The sequence below is a fragment of the Pyrgilauda ruficollis genome, unplaced genomic scaffold, assembly GCF_017590135.1.
Source record: "Pyrgilauda ruficollis isolate IOZ18807 unplaced genomic scaffold, ASM1759013v1 scaffold25, whole genome shotgun sequence".
In the NCBI taxonomy this organism is placed as follows: domain Eukaryota; kingdom Metazoa; phylum Chordata; class Aves; order Passeriformes; family Passeridae; genus Pyrgilauda; species Pyrgilauda ruficollis.
In genome coordinates this window covers 3,744,044-3,764,822 of record NW_024523822.1, presented here as the reverse complement: position 1 = coordinate 3,764,822, position 20,779 = coordinate 3,744,044, and the positions used below count along the sequence as shown (strand labels likewise).

The 20,779-nt window shown below is 35.8% G+C and overlaps 1 protein-coding gene across 1 annotated transcript in view; it reads right to left on the bottom strand.

The window, feature by feature from the left end:
- Positions 1-3,236: 3,236 nt before the first annotated feature.
- The window catches only part of ERCC8 (ERCC excision repair 8, CSA ubiquitin ligase complex subunit), a 30,012-nt gene continuing 12,469 nt past the window's right edge, over positions 3,237-20,779 (bottom strand). The window contains exons 6-12 of the mRNA XM_041470667.1: positions 19,548-19,616; positions 16,972-17,038; positions 15,581-15,684; positions 14,422-14,546; positions 11,833-12,030; positions 5,298-5,384; positions 3,237-3,595 (exon numbers count right to left, since the gene is read on the bottom strand). Coding sequence (XP_041326601.1) covers positions 3,527-3,595; positions 5,298-5,384; positions 11,833-12,030; positions 14,422-14,546; positions 15,581-15,684; positions 16,972-17,038; positions 19,548-19,616 — 719 coding nt within the window. The 3' untranslated portion in view covers positions 3,237-3,526. The remainder of the gene's footprint in view (positions 3,596-5,297; positions 5,385-11,832; positions 12,031-14,421; positions 14,547-15,580; positions 15,685-16,971; positions 17,039-19,547; positions 19,617-20,779) is intronic.

Here is a 20,779-nt window from a genome sequence, read left to right as displayed (position 1 = left end):
AAAGGTGGCAAACAAATTCCTAAGTTTCAAGACTTATCAGTCTGTGTGCAAGAGCCAGTACACCAGCCACAGAAAAAAGGGCGAAGGGAGGTAAGCTTATGGTGTTTACTTGTTATCCCACTAAGGAGAGATAACGATATAGAAATTCTCATGTGCTAATGCTTTCTTCCAGATGTACAGGAAGAAAAAAAGAACAAGGTTTTTCTTGGCAGTCTTAATATCAGGTACTTGTTGAGCATCATAACCTAGGCATAAATAATCAGTAATAAGTATCTTACTGCCTCCACAGAACTCAACTTCCACTTAAGCTGAAGGAGACCTGTCTTAGGCTCTTTGTGTTTCTTCAGTTGGACTAGCTCAGTCTGACTCCACCTTCATTGTTTCCTTAGGCTAGAAGGAAAACTCTTTGATCTCTTGTAAGAACAAACAAATTCTTCTCCATCTTTTGATACTTACTGTATCAAGTTCAAATAAAAATCTCTGCCTTGGCAGACAAAGAAAGTCTTCTTAGCAATATTCAATTCCCAGAACAGCCTGAAGAGATTAAATTCTCTAGAATCTAAGATTAGATTCTCTATGTTCTCTGATACAGTATGACTAAATCCCAGTACCACTAGTGAGATAAGAATGAAGTTCATTGCAGCCTAAGCTCTCTTCTTACACTCTTAACTTTTACTATTCTTAACAGCAAGAATCTAGCTATGAACTAGTTGACTCTCAAGTGAATAATTTTATTTCAGTATGAACAGAGCACCCATTTTGACATCTGACTGGATTTTTAGATGTGGGTTTTTTTCTGACCAATGGGTAAGGATGGGAAGTGTGATTAAGTCCATACCACTCTACTTGTTCCACTTTGGGTTCTAAAAGAGTTTTGATACTATAAAAATACATGCCATAAGCATATAAGCAGAAAGGCATAAACAAAAGGGAAAACTCAGGTTTAATTTTAACATTTAACTTACACACAAGAAAGATATTGCAGTTGCAACTGATATTGTGGGCTTAGTACCTACTTCTTGGCAGTGAGAAGTCATATACAGTATACCTTCTGTGCTCTTTAAAGTTTTTCATTTTGAAGATACCAACACTCAGTAATTAAGTACAGCTGCCATAGGAATGTAGAAGATATAAAATGCAATTTTTCTCTAAAAAAAAAGCTTAAACAAAAAACTTAACACAACTACAGAAAGAAGCAGTGAAGGAAATAATAGCAAAAATGCCATTCTTCAAAGTAGTATTTTCACAAAAATTGGTGTTTGAGATGCTGGTTAGTACCAAGATGTTTTAAAATTCACAAACTAAACACCGTGTGTCAGCAACTACCATTATGTGGAAGGTTTGCAGGTGCTGGGTTGTAGAATGTGTCTGGATTCTTGCCCACATGAGAGACAGGTGTTTCTCATTTTGCTCATAAGAAACACCTCTCCTCCAGCACAGGACAACAGTCAAGAAGGAGAATAATACCACCAACAGAAGAGGTTGGTGGAAGGACTCCTATGAAGAAGATATGTGCTGCCAGTAGATGCAAGAAGCCCCCAGGGCAACTAATTTCTTTTCAACTGTTTGAGACACTAAACCCAAAGGCATCTGGGTAAGAAGATACTTGGACAAATAATTCACAGCCCACCTCTTCTTGAGCTGAATTCTTCATTCATGGTGCAACTTAGGCAAAAATGGACGTTTAAAAGGTTATTTGGCAATAGTGCATCAAATCCCTCTCCTGATGTGATCTGAGAAATGCTCCTTAGAAACAGCACCCAGACTGAGCCTCTCTTGACTTACCAGTAAAAACACTGTTCCCAGGAATTTGTGATGTCTAACAAGCTCCTGTGTTTTAATGAACAGCCTTGGACACTTTTTTTGCCTGAATAAGAGCCCAAGGATGATAATATGTTTTCTTCTCAGACTTTCAGAGAAAGTTTCCATTCCAAAGTGTGGCCAGGATAGAACACTGTTATGTTCCAAAGCCCCTCTCTTGCAGCCCTACAAACCGTGCTCCAAAGTGAGACCCTTTGAGCTCTCCTGGAGCAGGGGCTGTGACCAGCAAAGCCCTTGTGAGTGGGGCCTCTCAGAGCCAGGGAACTCCCAAGTTTGCTGTACTCTGAGGATCCCTGAACAGTGAGAGCCCTGACTCCTTGAGACTCCACCCTTCACAAAGGCATCTGAAGTGGGTATTTCATTACTTTTGAGGGGAATTTTCTACCTTGTACAGGCTCTTTGTGTCTGTGTGCATGCAAGTGTGCATATTCTGTACCAAGTGCACAAGAAATGCTGCTCTCCTAGATTCTCTAAGTACTTTAGATTTGTAGGTTAGGTCTGTAAGTAAGTTACTGGTGTGGTATAGTAAATCCTCTGAGTCCTTTGCTAAGTCATTTAACTTCAGTTATAAGTTCTGTGGCATAGTTTTTGGTTTATTTTGGACTAGATTGATTGAGTCTGTGTTTTCATTTGCTTTTCCTCAGTGTGCCCTTAAGAGTGAACCTTGCCAACAAACCTTGTCCTGCTGTCGTTTTTATACTGGACCTGTTTTTACTGATACTTTTGCTGGTGATGCTTTAAGCAACCTGAAAACATTCTTTAGTGACAGACACTACATTATATCTGAAGCACAAACTAGTGACTGAGATGAGACAATAACTCCACAAAACTCCTCCCTTTCAAAACAGAGCAGGCATTAGAACAACAAAATGTTTTAGATGAAAACAGTTTGGAAGGATTACATTCAGTATTTTTAACTTGAAATGTGATCTATTCTCTGCCTTGTACTGTATCTTAACCCTGTTTTTGTTCAGGAATCCTTTATGTTTGCTAAAGATGTGTAATTTGTACATAGAAGGCGGATCTTAAAAACCTGCTAAGAGGAGCAACGAAACTCTAAACTAGTTTCTATTCTTAGCTTTCTGGGGCAGATTCAGATATTAGATGATAGGGTCACCATATAAATACTTGAATAGAGGATCCCTGCTATACCTCTTTCTGAACTGAATACTGCATTTATGGAAAAACATGCAAAACTGAAAATGCAAGAAGAACAGGCGCAAACATCTGTTGACTCCCACAGCACAGAAGCACTTGAAAATTGATACAATCTGTTCCTTCAAGACATTGATAAAAGTAAGTTGGAAGTATTTCTGAGCTGCCCGTCTTTCATGGAAAATCCTCTGTATCATGTGTTTTGGAAATGAATGGGTTATCTCCTCATGTACTAAAGACAACAGAAACAATGATTTTGACTGGTCCCAAGGGCTTTTATTTTTTCTTTATCAGCTGTTCAACACTGAATAAAGTATACCAATGTGTAAGTACAAAAGTCAAGTATGAAAAAGTAATCATTTGGATTTAACATTACAGTGACAAAGAAACACAGAGAACAGTGGAAACTTATTTCTGAAAGACATTGCTCTAACAGAACTGTACCTAAAATCCAGTTGTGATAAATCCAACAATGTCCAATTCTGTAAAAGTCCATGAAAGCAGTGCCTGAATGCCAGCTCATAATTTCGTATCAGCTCATAATTTAAATTCAGCCTTCATCATCACTGCTGCTCCATGCGTCTTCATATGCTGGATTTACATGTTGTTGAAGCGGAGACTAGGGAAAATAAAAATTCTCAGTGTTTTGCTTAATTAAAAATACTACAATCAAATAAGGGCAAAGCTAAATGCTCTTTTTAAATGACTACATGTAGGCGAACTATTCTATCTCTCATCAGTACTGGATTACCTTTAACTACTTTTTTAGACATTCTGCTGGTTTGAGACATGATAAATTATGAAAAGAAATAGCATTGTATTTTATTTCAATTTCGGCATAAAATATCGGGAGGACTGACTGGAGTATTACAAATATTTGGTACAAAATGTAACAAATGTTATAACAGTGTTTATTGTGTGCCACTGCTTTAATTTAGATCACAATATCCTCAGCCCATCATAACTTAGCATTACAGTTTCAGGAAGCAGCTTGGCCTCTACCCATATCCAAGAAATATTTCTCACCTCAGCCCCACTAGGGTCCAGCTAAAGGGTTTGTGTAGCTATGCAATGCACTGAATCATAGTGACTTAGGGTAAATTTCTTTTCTTGTTTACTTCTATTCTGGGTTCAGATTCTAGTCATACAAGCACTCAAATGCCTATTCTAGCACCTGAGAGGAAACATGAATTAATGGCCTGTGGACAGCAAAACAGCTTCTTACAGAGACATCTCATCTACAGGGCTCATCTACAGCATTTGCAAACAGCAGCTGTAGCTTAACAGATTTCAAAACAATGGCATATATTACATACTGCTACTGTGTCAAATTTAAAGGAGCAGTTCTAATCAGAGCTAAGTAAATAATCTTGTTGCTGTGGGTTGTTTTTCAGACTAAGAAAAATCCAATTTCTTCACATCAAAATTTTCACAGCAAAAATGTTAATTTCAGGTCAATACAATTTGTGTTTAGGGTATCAAACCTTTGGAACTACATTTTTCTTCTCTGCTTAAGTGCAGGATAGTTTTAAAAGAGAAAAACTTACAAAAAGCATATGTTACAACAATTTTATGCTTCTTATAATTTTTCCATCTAAAATGGAATGATGCTGAAATTCTAAAAACTGTAATTTTCACATGCTATGGGCCAAAACATTAATACACCCTCATTTTTCAACATCAGTACTGTTTGCCAGACTCTGATCCTGTGAATGGGTTCAGTTAATTAAAATATAGACTTTTTCCCACTCAGGCTGTTCACTGAAATATTTCTTGTCCAAGAGAGAGAGAAAGTACTCTGCTAGAAAACAGTCTTACATATGATCTTCCCTGGAATCATCCTGAATGTATTGCCTTGGGCACAAAAATAAACGTATTTAGAAACTCTTTTATTACATTTTCACATCAAAAATATTTGCGTATGAAGTGTGGTATCCCTAATCTTACTACTTAATAGTCAGTATATTCTTAAACAATTTAAAATACAATCTAGCACCTCTACAATTCCAAAACAGTACAAACTGCAGAAAAAGTTTGGAAATTAAAGAAGGAGAATTTGAAAGACCCATAGTCAAATGACATGAACTACTAAGTAGGAAGCTAGCAGCCTGCAAAAGATTTGACTAGACTACAAGAGAAAATGCCTTCTAAAAACCCTACAAGAATCAAAATATTGCACAGAAATAATAAGTGATTCTCCTTTAATTAGAAATTGTTAAAAATGTTGGTGGTGAATCATATACTTCATACTGACTTTCCACACAATCTGCCCAAATATAACAGCCATAAAAAAGTACAGTTCAAACTCAAAATTTCACTACCTTTTCAGAAATATCATCAGGATCTGGCTCTCGTGGAGCTGGTATCCATGCAAGGACATTGCAGTCTTTGCTACCACTATAAAGTTCCTGTGAAAAAACAAGCAAAAGTTACTTTCATACAAATTTACTGAACAGATACCATACTGGGCAGAAAAAAAGAAAAGTGAATACTAAAAAAGATAGCGAATATTATTTAAAAATAAAGGCAAATAGTAAATTTCTAATTTATATTATAAATCTGGATAAGTAGTATTTTAAATAATATGCCAAAACAAAATTAATATGTTTTTATATTTTTTCCCAGATTGCTCACCAAAACAGCAAAACCACATTGAAATGAACTGTATTGCTTAAATAAATTTTTCTTTTTCCCTCTCTCTTATCTCCTGAAAATACACCTATTTTAACAGTTAGGCACTTTAGGAGATTGTTTATGGACAAGTAAAAAAAAAAAGAAATAACCCACACAAACAAGAAAAAAGACAAATATTTTATTATAATTAAAAACCATGAATAAACTCAGAAGAATCAAGAATCTAGTAATATATACCAAAAAAGAGAAAATGTATGGAACAAAAAAGTATTAAGTAAATGTAGTTTCAGTATGCCTAGGGAAGGAAAAGAAAAAATAGTGTAGTATGAGGCTTGTACCCTGTTGGGAAGGCATGAATCAGAAAGACTATTACTTTTAATATAAATAACTCTTATTAGTTATTATGGTAATGACTAAGGACTGAGATCCCATTGCATAAGGAGCCCTGTAACACATGGCAACAAACAGTCCTTTCACCAAATAGCTCTAAGTCAAATATATCTTAATTTTCTTACTGTTCTGTACTAAAGAACAGTTCTGTAGTTCTGTACTAAAGGAAATACAGACTTCTCTGTCACTTTAAGATGAGAAAATTTTACTGGTGAGAAATACTAACACCATCTTTGCAGTAAATTTTGCACCTATAACACTTGCATTTTCCAATGTGCTACTTAAATTAACAGGTATGAAGATATTCTCATATGTCTTCAATACTGAATTATATTCCTGTCTATTACATGTGATGTCTGACAACACTGGAGTGTTGTCATGTATTTAAACTGCCTGAGTGAGACACATAGGTTTTTTTTTTTGTGGTATTCAGGCTGACAGTATGAAAGCCTTGCTTTAAGTATGCTGGCTTTTACACTTAAACTAGCAACTCTCTGCATATGTGCACGTTATGAGTATGTTGATTCAATGTAAGCTCAGTATGTTATCACAGGTCTGTCTTTGCAGGAAGTTTCCTATGTAATTTATACATAATTAGAACTGCATGAATTATGTTGACATTTGGTGCAGAAACTTAAATGCTCTATTCCTATAAATATTTATGTGGGTAATCTTATTCAAGCGAGCTGCCATACTTTTGAGAAACTACTATTATGCATGCAGTTGTTCATGCAAAAAAACATTCAAGATTAGAGTTTACAATTTTAAGAGAGATAAGCATCCTACTTAACTTGGTTAAAGGAAGATATGGTACACCAAAGAACAGGTCAAATTCTACTTTCTTCTGTCAGCAGTACCCTACTTGGGCCTTCCGTCTTTGATAGAATATAGAATGTCACTAAGAACTTTAAAAGATCTTTCTAAGCCAAAATATCTCCTTATGAGCAATGTCACAGCCGCATATTTCCATTTTAATCCTTTTTACCACTTGTCTCACTTTCTAATCCTTGTATGGCAAGATCTTCAGCTACTATCCACTTAATTAAGCAATGCTTACAATTAATTATTACTATCTGAACTGGTGACTCACACCGTAAGTCAGTCAAATGAAGAGCTAGTGACTTCTATGTAGAATTATGTTATAATACAAGACAGACACATATATTGCACTACAAACATGCTTTATGCATGTTTATAGTACAATATATGGAATGAGTGTAAATAAAACTTAATTTAACTTTCAGTTAACTTTGCGTAATAGCCCACTATTGCATTTGCCAAATACCTTTGCAGATGTCACTAGCATTTCTTGAACAGTATGAGCAGCAGTATGATTTAAATAAAAATTGCTTCCTGTTGCATGCCTACTATTTTATGACATGTCATTCATACATGATGAATGTGATTTCTTTTTCTGAAAGAGAAACGTAAGTCTTGTTTGTTTATTTAAATCATTCTAAGCAGATAATATGGCACACTGGTATCTAGTGTGTTAGATCCAACTGTAAACATCATCTAAGACATTGCACAACGAAGATTTTCTCTTCCACACCACCCTGGAAATTACTGACCTCCTATTAAATTAATGCTTCTTATTAAAGGGCCAAATTCTGCAGTTCTTATTACTCAAGCAGTCTAACATCTTATTAACTTTACAGAAATATTTATGTAAGAACAGTACAGGCAAACAATAATATAGTGGATTTTATGGTTCTGTTCCTAGGATCAGAAAAGGCATACATACACACACACATTAACTAAAGCTCATACCACTCTCTAGAGACAGCTCCGTACTGCACCTCAAACATAAAAAGTATTTCACACAAACATGCTAATTAATTTGGATAAGAACAGATAAAGACTAGTGTAATTGAATTTCAAATAGCTAGCTGCTTGGTTATCAGTGATCACATTTGATTATATGGTTCCAAGCAAACGTAAGACACTTCTCATCTCAAATACTTAATTGGTGCAAAGTTTAAGTTTCTTCTTAGAGCCTGTTCTAGTTATGAGGTACATACAAAGTTAGCAATTAAAATGCAGTTAATGAACAGAAACATTATGAGGGACTGACAGCAATCAATATTAATAAGGAATTCTGAACACAGTAAAAAATAGTGAGAAAATCTAAGGACCAGATTTGAGGATGGGTAGGACACAAATCAGTCACCAGGGTTAAAGACAGCAGGAAAAGTTTATAAGACTGTTAATATGAAGAACACTTAACAGACAGAGAATACCAGATGGAAATGGCCACAATTACAGAAAAGATGTAGATCTTGTTTCTCATGAACACAGGGTCCTAAAGTCCAATTAAGTGCTAACAAGTAACAAAAAAGTTACAAAGCCACTGCTACACATTTCACCACGTATACATAGGTTACATCAGAGAGACTTAGAAGAACCATCAAGGAAAACTTCCAGCTTGCTTAATTATGTTTTGATATGTATTGAAAAATTCCAAAGCTGAAAGTGAGCTGATATGCCATTCACAAAGAAAAAAAAAAAAAAAAGGCAGAATAATATAGACAAGAATGAACTGACATTTTTTAAATCCTAAACATGACAATGGAAAAGATTATTCAATGATTAAGTTACTGTAGAGTTAAAATATATACATATATATATAAATATCACTCAACAGAATTTGCAATAGAGCACGTTTTATTAAGCAAAAGTGATTTTACTTAAAACTAGTAACAAAATACAAGTACTAGTAACAAAAAAAATGTACAGTTGTGAATAACTTTGCAGCATATTGATTTAATAATGTTTGAGAGAGTAAAATAGAAGAGGTGACTATAAATTTTACAAACAATATTACATTCTTAGGAAAGAAATTTTACTGGCAAAATGATAATTTCTATTGGAATCACATGAAGACTGATGATGAAGATAGGATAAGATACTTGGAAGTACATGTGTGAACACAGTGAAAATAACAGTAGCACTACCTTTGGTGTTGACATCCTGATTAGGTGTGTGGATTTGGCATGGCCTGGTTTATTGGTAGTGGGGGAGGGCCGCAGGTGTAGCTTCTGTGAGAAGCAGCGAGAAGCTTTGACCATGTTCAACAGAGCCAATCTCTGATGGCTCTGAAGATGGACATGCTGCTGGCCCAATTAGAAAGGTTAGTAATGCCTCTGTGATGACATTTAAGAAGAAAATCAAAACAGCATACATGCATTTTTGTCCCTGGGGTGGTGAGGCACCATGGATGCCACCATCAGGGTGCGGCCCGTGGCCTCCCCCTGCCCCTAGCCAGCCGTGCTGTGGGCAAAGCAGGCAGGGGCAGCAGCGGCTTCCCCTTCCCGGCAGCCTGCAGGAGGTGAGGTGTTAAACAGCACCAGCACCACGGCAGCCAGCACTGTTCACGTGTGGTGGTGCAGCCACACGGCTGATGGCGAAAACATGGGAACAACTCCCCAGCACAGAACCCAGAGGAGACCAACTTGGCACTGCGGGATCCTGCAGGAGTCTTTGAATTAGTGGAACTTGTGGGCAATGGTACCTACGGGCAACAGCTTTTCTTCTAGACAGAGAAGAGGAGGAGGTGAGAACATGTGAAGGAAAAGAACATGGAGACACCAAGGTCAGCGGAGAAGGAGGGGGAGGAGGTGCTCCAAATGTCAGAGCCAAGATTCCTCTGCAAGCCGTGGTGAGGACCATGGTGAAACAGGCTGTCCCACTGTAATGCATGAAGTCCACAGGGGATGCAGAGATCCACTTGCAGCCTGTGGGAAAAGTGCTCATGCTGGAGTGGGTGACCCATCCAGAAAAAAAGGCTCCTGTTTCCAGAGACAGAGGGCCCTTGCTTCCAAAGCAGAGCAGCCTATCCTTAGAGGACTGCACCCTACAGATGAGTAACCCACACCACATCAATTTTTGGGAAGACTGTTTGCCCATGGGAGGGACCCCATGGCATGGCAGAGAAAAGACTCCTCCCCCTCAGTGAACAGAAGATGATCTCCAGTGATGAACTGACCAAACCCCCGTGCCCTGCCTCCCTGCACTGTCGGTGGGAAAGAGGGAGGGGGCGAGGGGCAAAAAGGTGTTTTAAAGGCTTATTTTACTTCTCATTATCCTCCTATGACTCTGTTAACAATAAATTTACTTTCTACCTTTATATTTGAAACTGTTTTGCCCTTAGAATGTTTTTCTCCCAGTCCTTACCTCAACTTATGAGCCCTTCGTTAATTCTTTTTTTCTCTCTCCTCTGCCCAACTGTAGCAGAAGAGGGTAAGCAAACGACTCTTGTGGGTGCCTGGTATTAAGCCAGTGTCAAACCACGACATATAGCAATGTTGTTTCTCAGACTAACTATTTAATACAACCGAAAGCACAGCATTTATGAAAAAAGAAAATCCAGTCACACTTCTACAGTATAGAACTGAACTCTGGAAAAGGGTGCTTCTGAAAGAGAATCAGGAGTCACATCAGATAAGCAAATGAAGTTGTTGACATCACAAACTTCTAGATACAGTGACTGATGTAGTTCTTGTGTGCATATGCATACACGAGTGATCCTTTACCATGGATCTTAAATGCCAAGGTAGAGACACCACATGTAAAACAAGTAAAACATGTTTTACAGTGAGACCTAATTAGCCTCACCTCTTCAGTTTATCAAAAAGAATACCAAAGATAACTGTATATAAACTAGAAGTTTTGTTGGGAAGCTATTCTTGAAAAGACAAAAAGCTTTTCAAGAACCTTCTGGGAAAGATGTGCTTTAGCCACAATGTGAATATTGCAGTCCATGTATCTCACTGACTATTCATATCAGAACTGCCTTCCAGATCTATCAAGGCTTATTAGCTTTGGGTCTACCACAGGTCCATCATTTTCAGTGAAATTTGTCTCAGTGATACAGTCTTAGTGATTCAATCAAAGCTACTGGAAACAAAGCAGAAGCTACCAGAGTCACTTCTATGATGCATCATAGGACAGGTCATGAAAAGGTATCTACACACCCCTTCTGCCTCAAATATTTCTGCATCAAATATTCTGCCTGATACTCAGAAACAGCAGGCAAGGAAGGCAGAGCTGGGACATGAAGCATGATCCTTAATACATGAGGGCAACTATGTAATGGCCTGCAAATCCATACTATCATCTATTCTGCTCTTGGCACAAGACAGGCCATATGAATAATCTGTTCTAAAGTATCTCATAACAAATTAACTTTTGTTATCCTTAACTCTTTTATTACAAGAGAAAAATATACCAGAGGAGATAGGAAAAGAAAAAGGCAGAGAAGAAGGAAAAAAAAAAATCTGTCAGTACCATGAGTCCCTGTAATGCTATGGTTATTTCTCAGCTGAAATGTTCTCTCATTAATTTAAGAATCTCACAATGTTGTCAGCACTTTATCCAAAGTGTAACTACAGGCATTGGAGAAAGATCACCTTAGCAAAGTATTTGAGAGCCTTCTCAGTACTCACAGCAGAACTAATGCACTTCACATTTTTTTCTTAATGTGATTAGTCTCAGATATCTCTGAGAAAGACAACTCCTCTTCAGTTTTACAGAAAACAAAAGCCTTCACACATATGCTTTATTAATGATTACACAAGCCAAAAAGTTACTAAAGGTATATTGAGAAGTTACATATGAGAGACAAAAGAAGCAGTGGAAGTAACCTAATCCAGAAAATGTCATCCCAAAAACTTGACTAAATTTTTCCTGGATGACACATAAGCCACAATACTCCTTCTTATGATCTTTGATTAAAGTATATCCCTGAAAAGTGAATGCTTTTATAATGGAAATGGTATGTCAATCTGCATAAATATTCCTTCTTGTCTGGAATATTGCTTGTATTTTACTTACCTGAAAATGAGGTTGAAATACACAGCAGTTGACAGTACTATAATGCCCTCTAAGCATAGTTATCAGTTCTCCTGTGAAAACTGTATAAACAGCAATGGTACTTCCATATGGAACAAAGGCAAACTCTGGATTACAGCCACAAGAGATGGCAAATTTGAGTCCTTTCCTACTTTCATTACAGACTTTCCCATAGTTCACCTGCAAAATGAAAGATCACACAGATTACATAGTCAGCTATTAAGTAAAACCCCAGGAAATTATATTAAAAGGTCAATTTTACTTCATGTTTAATACTCAATAAAATTAATTTTGGGTTAATTAATATATCTCTTGATATTTCAAAATACAGATGTCTATCCAGAGAATTGGTTTTATGTTCAATAAAGTTTACACTTCTTAATATCAATTTTAAGAGAAAGAAAAGAAAAGAAAAGAAAAGAAAAGAAAAGAAAAGCCTAAAAATTAGCAACTCCATACTAAGAAATAGGATTTACACAGGCTGTTGCATGCCAGATCTGCATCAAGTATCTAAACCCTTGCTGAAATTAGACATGGTTCAGGAATTACCACCTGTTGTGGTTTAGGAATGGTATTTTCAATTCAGTACACCCACCCTCCTGCCTCAGATTCAACGCACAAAAGGCAGAGATCATTGGTTGAGATAAGAACAATTTGCTGGAAATAGCAATAAAAAACCAAAAGGTACAAGACAATGGAATTATTTACAAGCTCAACAAAAAAATACTGGACCATTTTTGCCCAGGGTAGCTTGATAGGAAAAATTTCTAAGACCTCAGTGGTGAGGTGTAAGGGAAGTCTTGCAAATTAAAATAGCATAAAAGCACCTTATTAACACCTGTACTAATGTCTCAAGCTACACTTTCATAGAGTTTTAAGCTCTTGACAAGTTTTATACAGATAAAAATCTCATAAAAGATTGAAAGTGAAGTTTCCAAACATGTTTGGAAATATTCCAGTTGGCTATATCAGTCTAATTAAGTCCTATCAGACATCAAAAGTGTATTTATGAAGAGATAGAGAAATATGTTAATGGAAACAGTACAGCCTTCCTCTAAACAGATTTAATTAAAACAAAGCATTACAATTTTGACTATTTTTTCATGAAGAAAATGCATTGTGTTAGAATATTCACATGATGAACTTTACAAATTTCTTAGCTTATAGTCAAAAGATTTCACAATTGGAATTTTTTTCTTTCTTAACTCTAGGCCTTCAGTTTTAGGTAGGGAGATTTAAGATTAAAACAGAGAGTTTTGCTAATATTGTACACAACAGTGACATTGTTAAAAGAAAATCACATGTATGGCTTAGTTTCTATACCTTTTGAAAGATACAGGGAAGAAATATTTAGGTTAAAAGGATGGGCTAGTCAGGGAAATGAAAGGACTACGGTGTAAACTTGTGTTACTTGTACATGCATTTATTTGTTTTCTGATGCCTTAAAATTATTTTAAGCAATACCTCTGGGCAGTATGTGAAAATACAGTACTCTGGCAATACAACTCTGAACTTTAAAAACCAAAGCAGGGTCAAGCTATTCCACACCAGATTAGAAAACTGTAAAATAGCCTATAAAACAAGTCAATGAACAAACAAGCACAGAAAAAGCAAAAAAACAGTGATCCAGCTGGTAACAAGAGAGTGAAAAAACTCTGGTGGTGGCAATTTGAAGACAAGAACATGTTTGTGTATGAGGTACTGAGAACAAGCTAGCAAATATGGGTAGGATGGAGAGAAGTCTTTTTATTTAAGTATCTATATGGAATTATTTTTGCTCTGTTCTGAAACTAAGCAGCAGAATTAAAAGATTTCTGAGGTATAACAAAATTTCTTTCTTTCCTGATAGCAATGACAGACCATAATTACAGCTGACTAAAATTCCTTGGACACTGACTTACCTAGTTCGTTCTTCTTTCAAAATAAACAACGAAAACTATTTTCTTTATTGAACAGAAAATTAAAACAAGAACCTTCAGAACAAAAAAATCCAAAAGCCATTGAAAAGACTGCAATATCAGTAGAGGTTTAACATGTTTCCCACCCCTCATTCCTGCTGCTGTGTGCTTCCAACACAAATCTGGAAGGATGGATGAATAGATACTTTTAATACTGCCATACAACTTCACAGGAGAGATTCCACAAAAACAGAAAGAGATTTGTAAGAAAGCCCAGCAGCCAGTGAAACTCTCAGGTACGGCCAACTGCTCTATGGTACCTTGGCAACTAATAGTTTAAAAAACCCCAAAACTTTCTACCAACAGTCACTGCTTATTCAAGTTTTTATTACTGTATGAAATGCTTATAGCTATACTCTCAAATTCATAAACTTAGAGTTACCATATTCAACCTTTAAGTAGATTAGGCTTCTTCATATTATTTTTCTTTACAATAAGTAGAAGACAAGAAATTTGGAAGGAAAAAATGTTTACCAAATCTTCTAGTGATGAAATTGAGCAGTTACATCCTTTATGAAAATTAAATCTAAGTTCTACTGAAAACTGCAAAAATTATAGATCTCTTAAAATTAAATGAAAGTGAAAACACATCCGAAGTTCCTTGAAAACTTACTAAGGTGTTTTCTCCAGTGGAGCTATTCCAGAGTCGCATCCGATCATCTGTACCAATGGTTAGCAGGTGAAGTCCATCATTTGTATAGCATAAACCATTAACTCTCCCATTGTGAGCAGTGTTTGCTGCCAGGGAAAAAAAAGAGCTGTCTTAGGTGTCTAGAAAAAAGTTACTACTTTGTATACATTTTTACTTCAATGTGGAGCACTGCAAGTGCTGTTTAAATGGTAACATTCAGTTAAAAATAATTTAATTTTTTGTTTATAAGAGCATCTGGCCACCCGCAGTGCTCCTCAGGGTGCAGTTCAAGGGCCAGTTCTGTTCAATTTATCATCCATTTGTTGATGCCCCCAGCCTGTCAGTGTTCCAGAGGCATTTGGACAATACCCTCAACAACATGCTGTAGCTTTTGGTCAGCTCTGAAGCTGCCAGGATAAGGTCTCTCTATACTATACTGCAGTACCTAATTTAGACATTTCACCTTTTAGGTAGAAGTGTGAACTGCTTTTTAAAGATTTTAGTAGAAAATAATTATTACCTGCTATTGGTTTAGTTCATATACATTTCAATAAATGAAATACCCTAGCCTATACAATTGGTATTAGATAACCAAAAAATAATCTTGAACCTGTCTGATGAAAATAAAGTTGAAAAGAAAGATGTTGTGATTGAACAAGTCAACACGTTTTTCAAATAAATGTATGAAATGGCACTAGTTATCTTTGGAGTGACATCAAATTTTGTTTTTCATTAAACAATATTTCTTCTTTTTTGACCAAGTACTAGCTTCTTTAGAAAATTTTCCTCTCAATAATTTTTAAAATATCAATCAATTTTATATTTTTATAAAGGCTAATCCACGGCATAAATGAATTCTTCCACTCACAAAAAAGATAACAGAATTTTCCTTTTTAGAGGAAAGCCATTTAGAATAGCTACACTGCTATTGTTAAGGCAATCTCTCTAAACAAGGTCCCAAACAACAAACACTGACTCTATAACAGAAGTAACTGAACAAAGCTGAATGGCCTCTGTTATGTACTAAGTAACAACTGGATTATCATTACTCCCCTTGCTGGTCTTGGTATTAAAAACATTAATGAAATATAAGAATTACTCTAGTTACATATGAATTACCACCAGTTATATTTTGTATTACCTGCCTCAGAAGATGCTTTGGACTTTTCTCCATTGTACTGATCAAGTGTACTCAGACATCCAGAAGCTCTCCTCACATCCCATAATTTTACTCTACCATCAGCACTAAGAAAAACAGATTTGCTAAAATTAGGGAAATTGAGTGCACTACGGTTCAGGAACTGTCTTTGGTCAACACACCAAGCACACATTGGTCCAGCAACTATTCTGAACCACTCATCATGTTGGCACACTCCAGTCAACAGAATTCCATTAAAATATTTTAAGGCAGACTTCAGACTTTCATTTACATGTATTAATAACTTCTACTGGTACACTATCAGGACCTAAGAGTGAATCGTCATCTGAAACACAATACAGTTGTCCCTTTGATTACAACATAACACCCTTGTACACACACACAGCCTGAGAATAAATTTGCTAATACTTCTGTTGCCTAAACTGTAGCTACAGACGCCAGCATTGTCTGTAGTAGTGGTCTGAGAATTTGGGCTTTCATTATCACAGATGAATTGCATGACTGGTACAGAAGCTGTCTACAAACAAACAATTTTTCATCTGCTATAACAAAACAAACAACAACAAAAACCCCACACACAAACAAACAAAGCAATCCCTAAACAACACACTTTTAAAACATTTTCCAACTGTGATAAGCCTTTCAGAAGTCTGACTTCAGAAACCAAAGGTTTGCAAATCTGGTAACTTCACTAAACTTATAAAACAGCCATTCCACTAAACCTATGAACTAGTTGCTCTCCTCTGCAAAAGAAAAAAAAACCACGGCATCTAAAAACCAAGAAGAGAAAGGTCACATTATAATCAAAAGCTAACATACATGAAAGTTGTAGAATAGCCAAAAGGATTTTTTTACATTAAAAACGTCTGGACTGGAAACAAAAAAAGCTGAGGAATATCAACATACAATCTATATTCACTGAATTACTGTGGCCTGGAAAGTTACATCAGCTAAGCTACCAAAGCTATTCCTTTTGACATAACTAAGTGTGATTACCAGAATGGTAATTTGAGCTAATCATGTTTTACTTTATTACAATATGGATTAGCAATGCACACACTAATAAACAGTAAAGAAGTGAGTAACTCCTTAATATTCTACCACTTTCCTATACCAGTAGTTACAGTTAGTGTTTCAAAACTCTGTACAAACTTGCTTAAAACCTTAACAAATTTAAAATAAGCATGACTCGTTGACAGCTCTTCAGGTTTCGTTTTGCTAGGGAAAAGCTATAAAATTGTCAACAGGTAAAAGTCAACGAACAAAATTAACTCCAGAAGTGCATTTGAATTGAAGTAAGTCTGCCTAAAGAATGTATAAAATTTTTACTGACTAATATTCCAGTGCATTTAACAGTTCAGCAACATCCTTACCTTCCTGTTGCCAAAACATATTCATGACGAGGGGACCAAGACACTGCCAATACTTCTTGTCTGTGACCTAAGAATTACATGAAAAAGCTTATTATACACACCATTTTGTGTAACTAACTGAAAGTAAAAGCAAATATTTAGTTGCACAGGATTCACCAAGCCAGAATAATAATTTGAATTGTAACATCAATTTAAATTTTGTGAAACTATTATTTTGGGACAGAAGTTATTTCTCTTCCTTCTTCTTCCTTGAATGGGATTGCAGTGAGCAGAAAGTGATACACACAGTATTGCATGTGTATAATTTTTGATAATAAAGATAGTTTTACGCATGCAAAACACATTACAGCTCAGTCACCGCTTTTTGTGCAGCACTGTTATTTTCATACATGGAAGGAACTTTCCATTTATTTTTCTTCAAATCTTTTACTAATGTTAAATTTAAACTATATCTACCTTACATGCTTACAATTAAAACTTTTTACTCATTTTATCCTCTTAGAGTTTTGCCCTGAATTTGTGGTATTTTTCCCTTAACTCTTTAAGTATCAATGAAGCTAGTGAAGGGTGTTGAACACACGTCCAGCAAGGAACAGCTGAGGGAGCTGGGGATTTTCAGTCTGGAGAAAAGGAGACTTGAGGGGACCTTACTGCTCTCTAAAACCACCTGAAAAAACCTGTAGCCAGGTGGAAGTCAGTCTCCCAAGTAACACACAATAGGAGAGAAAGTGGCTTCAAGTTGCACCAATGGAAGTTTTGATTGGCTGTTAGGAAAAATTCCCATACTTTCCAAATAAAATTCTGCCAGGAACACGTTGCCCAGGGCAGTGGTTGAGCTGCTGCCCATGGGAATATGCAAAAGATGTACAGATGTGTCACTTAAGAGACATAATTCAGTGGTGAATTAAGAGCTGGACTCAATAATCTGAAAGGTCCTTTTGTATATATATATATATATATATATACATATACATATGTACATTTTTTTTGGTTTTGTTTTTTAATACACATACATGCACACACACACTCTTTAAAACTTGGTAAGTTATGTTAAATAAATACAAAAAATGGGAAGGATAAGATGTCCTAAATGGAAAGACTGCAATCGTGCTTCATGTCAAAGCAAAAACATATTGCTGAAAAATAAACTAAATCATAAAATACATTCTTGCTAATGTAGTTTAGAGGTGGTGTGAACCACCTTGTTCCTGGTGCATCTTCCAGTAAATGCTTTCCCATTACCTGAATTAATCAAATCCCTGTAATGACCAGGATAATAGGAAAAACCTCCAAGATACAGGTACTACAGGATACACTTAGAAGGCTCAGAGCAGTTTTTTGGGATCCATTAATTAATCTACAGCCATGCATATACTTCCATTTCAGCTGCTAGAGTTACCCGATGTGAAAATATTCATACATATGGTCAAGACACTACTGATTGCTTCAGTTTTGCAAAGAATTACTAGCTTATGCCTAATCAATAACATATTCTCCTCCTCCCACTTGTTCCTCCAATATTGCACTTGAGGTAACAGGCTATTACAGGCTCTGTACAAAGACACAACGGAGCTTGTGCCTGGACAGCATTAACTCTTGCGTCAAATTAAGAAGCCCTGATGAAACCAAACGGGATCTTTAGAGAACTGTTTTTGTCCCTGCCCTGTCTGGAGCTCTTGGTTCTAGATACAGAACATGAGATGCTTGTTGTAGCCAATTCAATTCATAGAAGTTTAACAGCTTAAGCTTTGCATCACAAAAAAAATCACTTAGGCTCCTTTGAGACTTAACTGGCTGGTGAAGAAATAAAGCTGCATTTGCACATTGCTGTGTCTGAGTTAATGTTTCTCTACAGTTGAAGCATGAAGATTTGTCTCATGATTTCCTGCTCTCGAGCATGTGTTTATATATTGACACTCCAGGAAAGTCATTAAAGGAAAGAAATTTGAAAAGGCCATCAAAGGCAAATTCTCATTGAGTGCCAAAAATAATGGATTATGGAACAATAAAACCTTACATTTAACTGAACTAGAAAAATGAAACTATTTGGTAATATACTTCTACTGAAAGCTTGTTCTACAGAAATCAGAAACTTCTAAACAAATCCATTCAAACACCTCCATGGGACACTTTCTTAAAAGCAGTGAAATTTTCTTTTGTTTTGGTTTCTTTTCTGGGGGCTTCTTTCCTGGGGGGTGGTGGGGAGTTTCTTGTGTTTTACTTGGTCTTCTTTTTTGAAGACCAAGTAAAACACCACTTGTTGACCACTCCATAACTCCCCAAACCAATGACGACATTTAACCATGTAATAAATAGTAACCAGTATTGATTAGACCATGAAAATGCCCAAACATCAGTAGTGACTGCTCATTGCTTAATGTTTGTATTCTGCAATTCATTAGCTCTAGAAAAACACCCAGAAGAACCTCTTGCCACTGTGTAACTTTCACAACTGGCTACAAAAAAATTAGTCATGTTACTGACAAAGAACACATTGTATACAGTGTTTCTTTACAGGACTTGTTTTTACTCAAAGTAGTTATTGTTTAACATTTATGTTTCAGACTGAAAAGTACCCTGCAGAATGTGAGAACTGGATCCAGACTTCAAGTCACAGAGCTGTACTTTGGGGCTTTTGGTACCAACTGTAACAAGAGAAACAAAGACAGTTAAAAAACCCCCCAGCAACTGAAAGAACAACAACAAAAAATCTTAGCTATGACAAAAAAATAGAAGAAAAATGCTAGCTGCATAACTGCTCATTCAGTCAGAGCAATGCTTCTATTAATATGATGCTTCATGCTTAATGCTTCTAATAATAGATTTATATTTTTAGTCCAAACAAATTTACCGTGTAACAAACAAAATTTAGAAACTGGAAGTAAACAGGATCATACTTGTGAAACTTAAAAATATCTCCTCAAATATTTTTTTGCTAAACATAGTTAAATTGTGTACATGTAAACAATACACAGATCTATTCACAAAATTTACTATATTTGGATCTAATAACCTTTAAATGATAACTTATGTAATGAAAGAATCTAATTACAGCTAAGAATTTTATCAGTAAGGAGAAGTGATTGATGCATTATTTCAGAAGAACAAATATGATACTCTCATTGACATCATACAACTAATGGACAGTATTTTATTGTACCAGTAAACTTACATCTTATCAAGACTTGATTTATGTAAATATAAGACAGAGTAGGGGAAAAAACCCAACTGAAATATTACTTGCTTATTATAAACCTTATCTCTCTCTCTCTCTCTCTCTCTCTGTATATATATATATATATATATATATATTAAACAACTTACTCTTTTGGTAACTACTAGGGTTGTTCTTCTCTATGGAATGTAAGCCAAGTTTCAGCTGGGGACAAATAATTGCATTATATAAGCACACATAAAAATAGACTGACCCACATCTATAACAACAGGATCATATTATAATAAAATGCTATTTCTTGTATCATTTCCTGAAGGCAGAAATCACCTATATAAATGGACTTGTATAAGGAAAGCCATGTTATATTTGGCTTATATGCTGGTTTATATTCACAAGAGCCAAAACATGAACTGTTTCTCTTTTGGTGCAGTTCTGCTCTGTAGTGAAGATGGGTATTCAGGCCTGAGTATCATGATTTGCATTAGTATCAGAAGATTGGTATAAGATCACATCACCTGAGAAGAAGAAGCTGCATGCAACACATACTATGCAAAATTAAAATTACTAATTTTTTTTTTTTTTTTTTTTTTTTTTTTTTTTTTTTTTTTTTTTGGGGAATAGGCACCTTTTTTC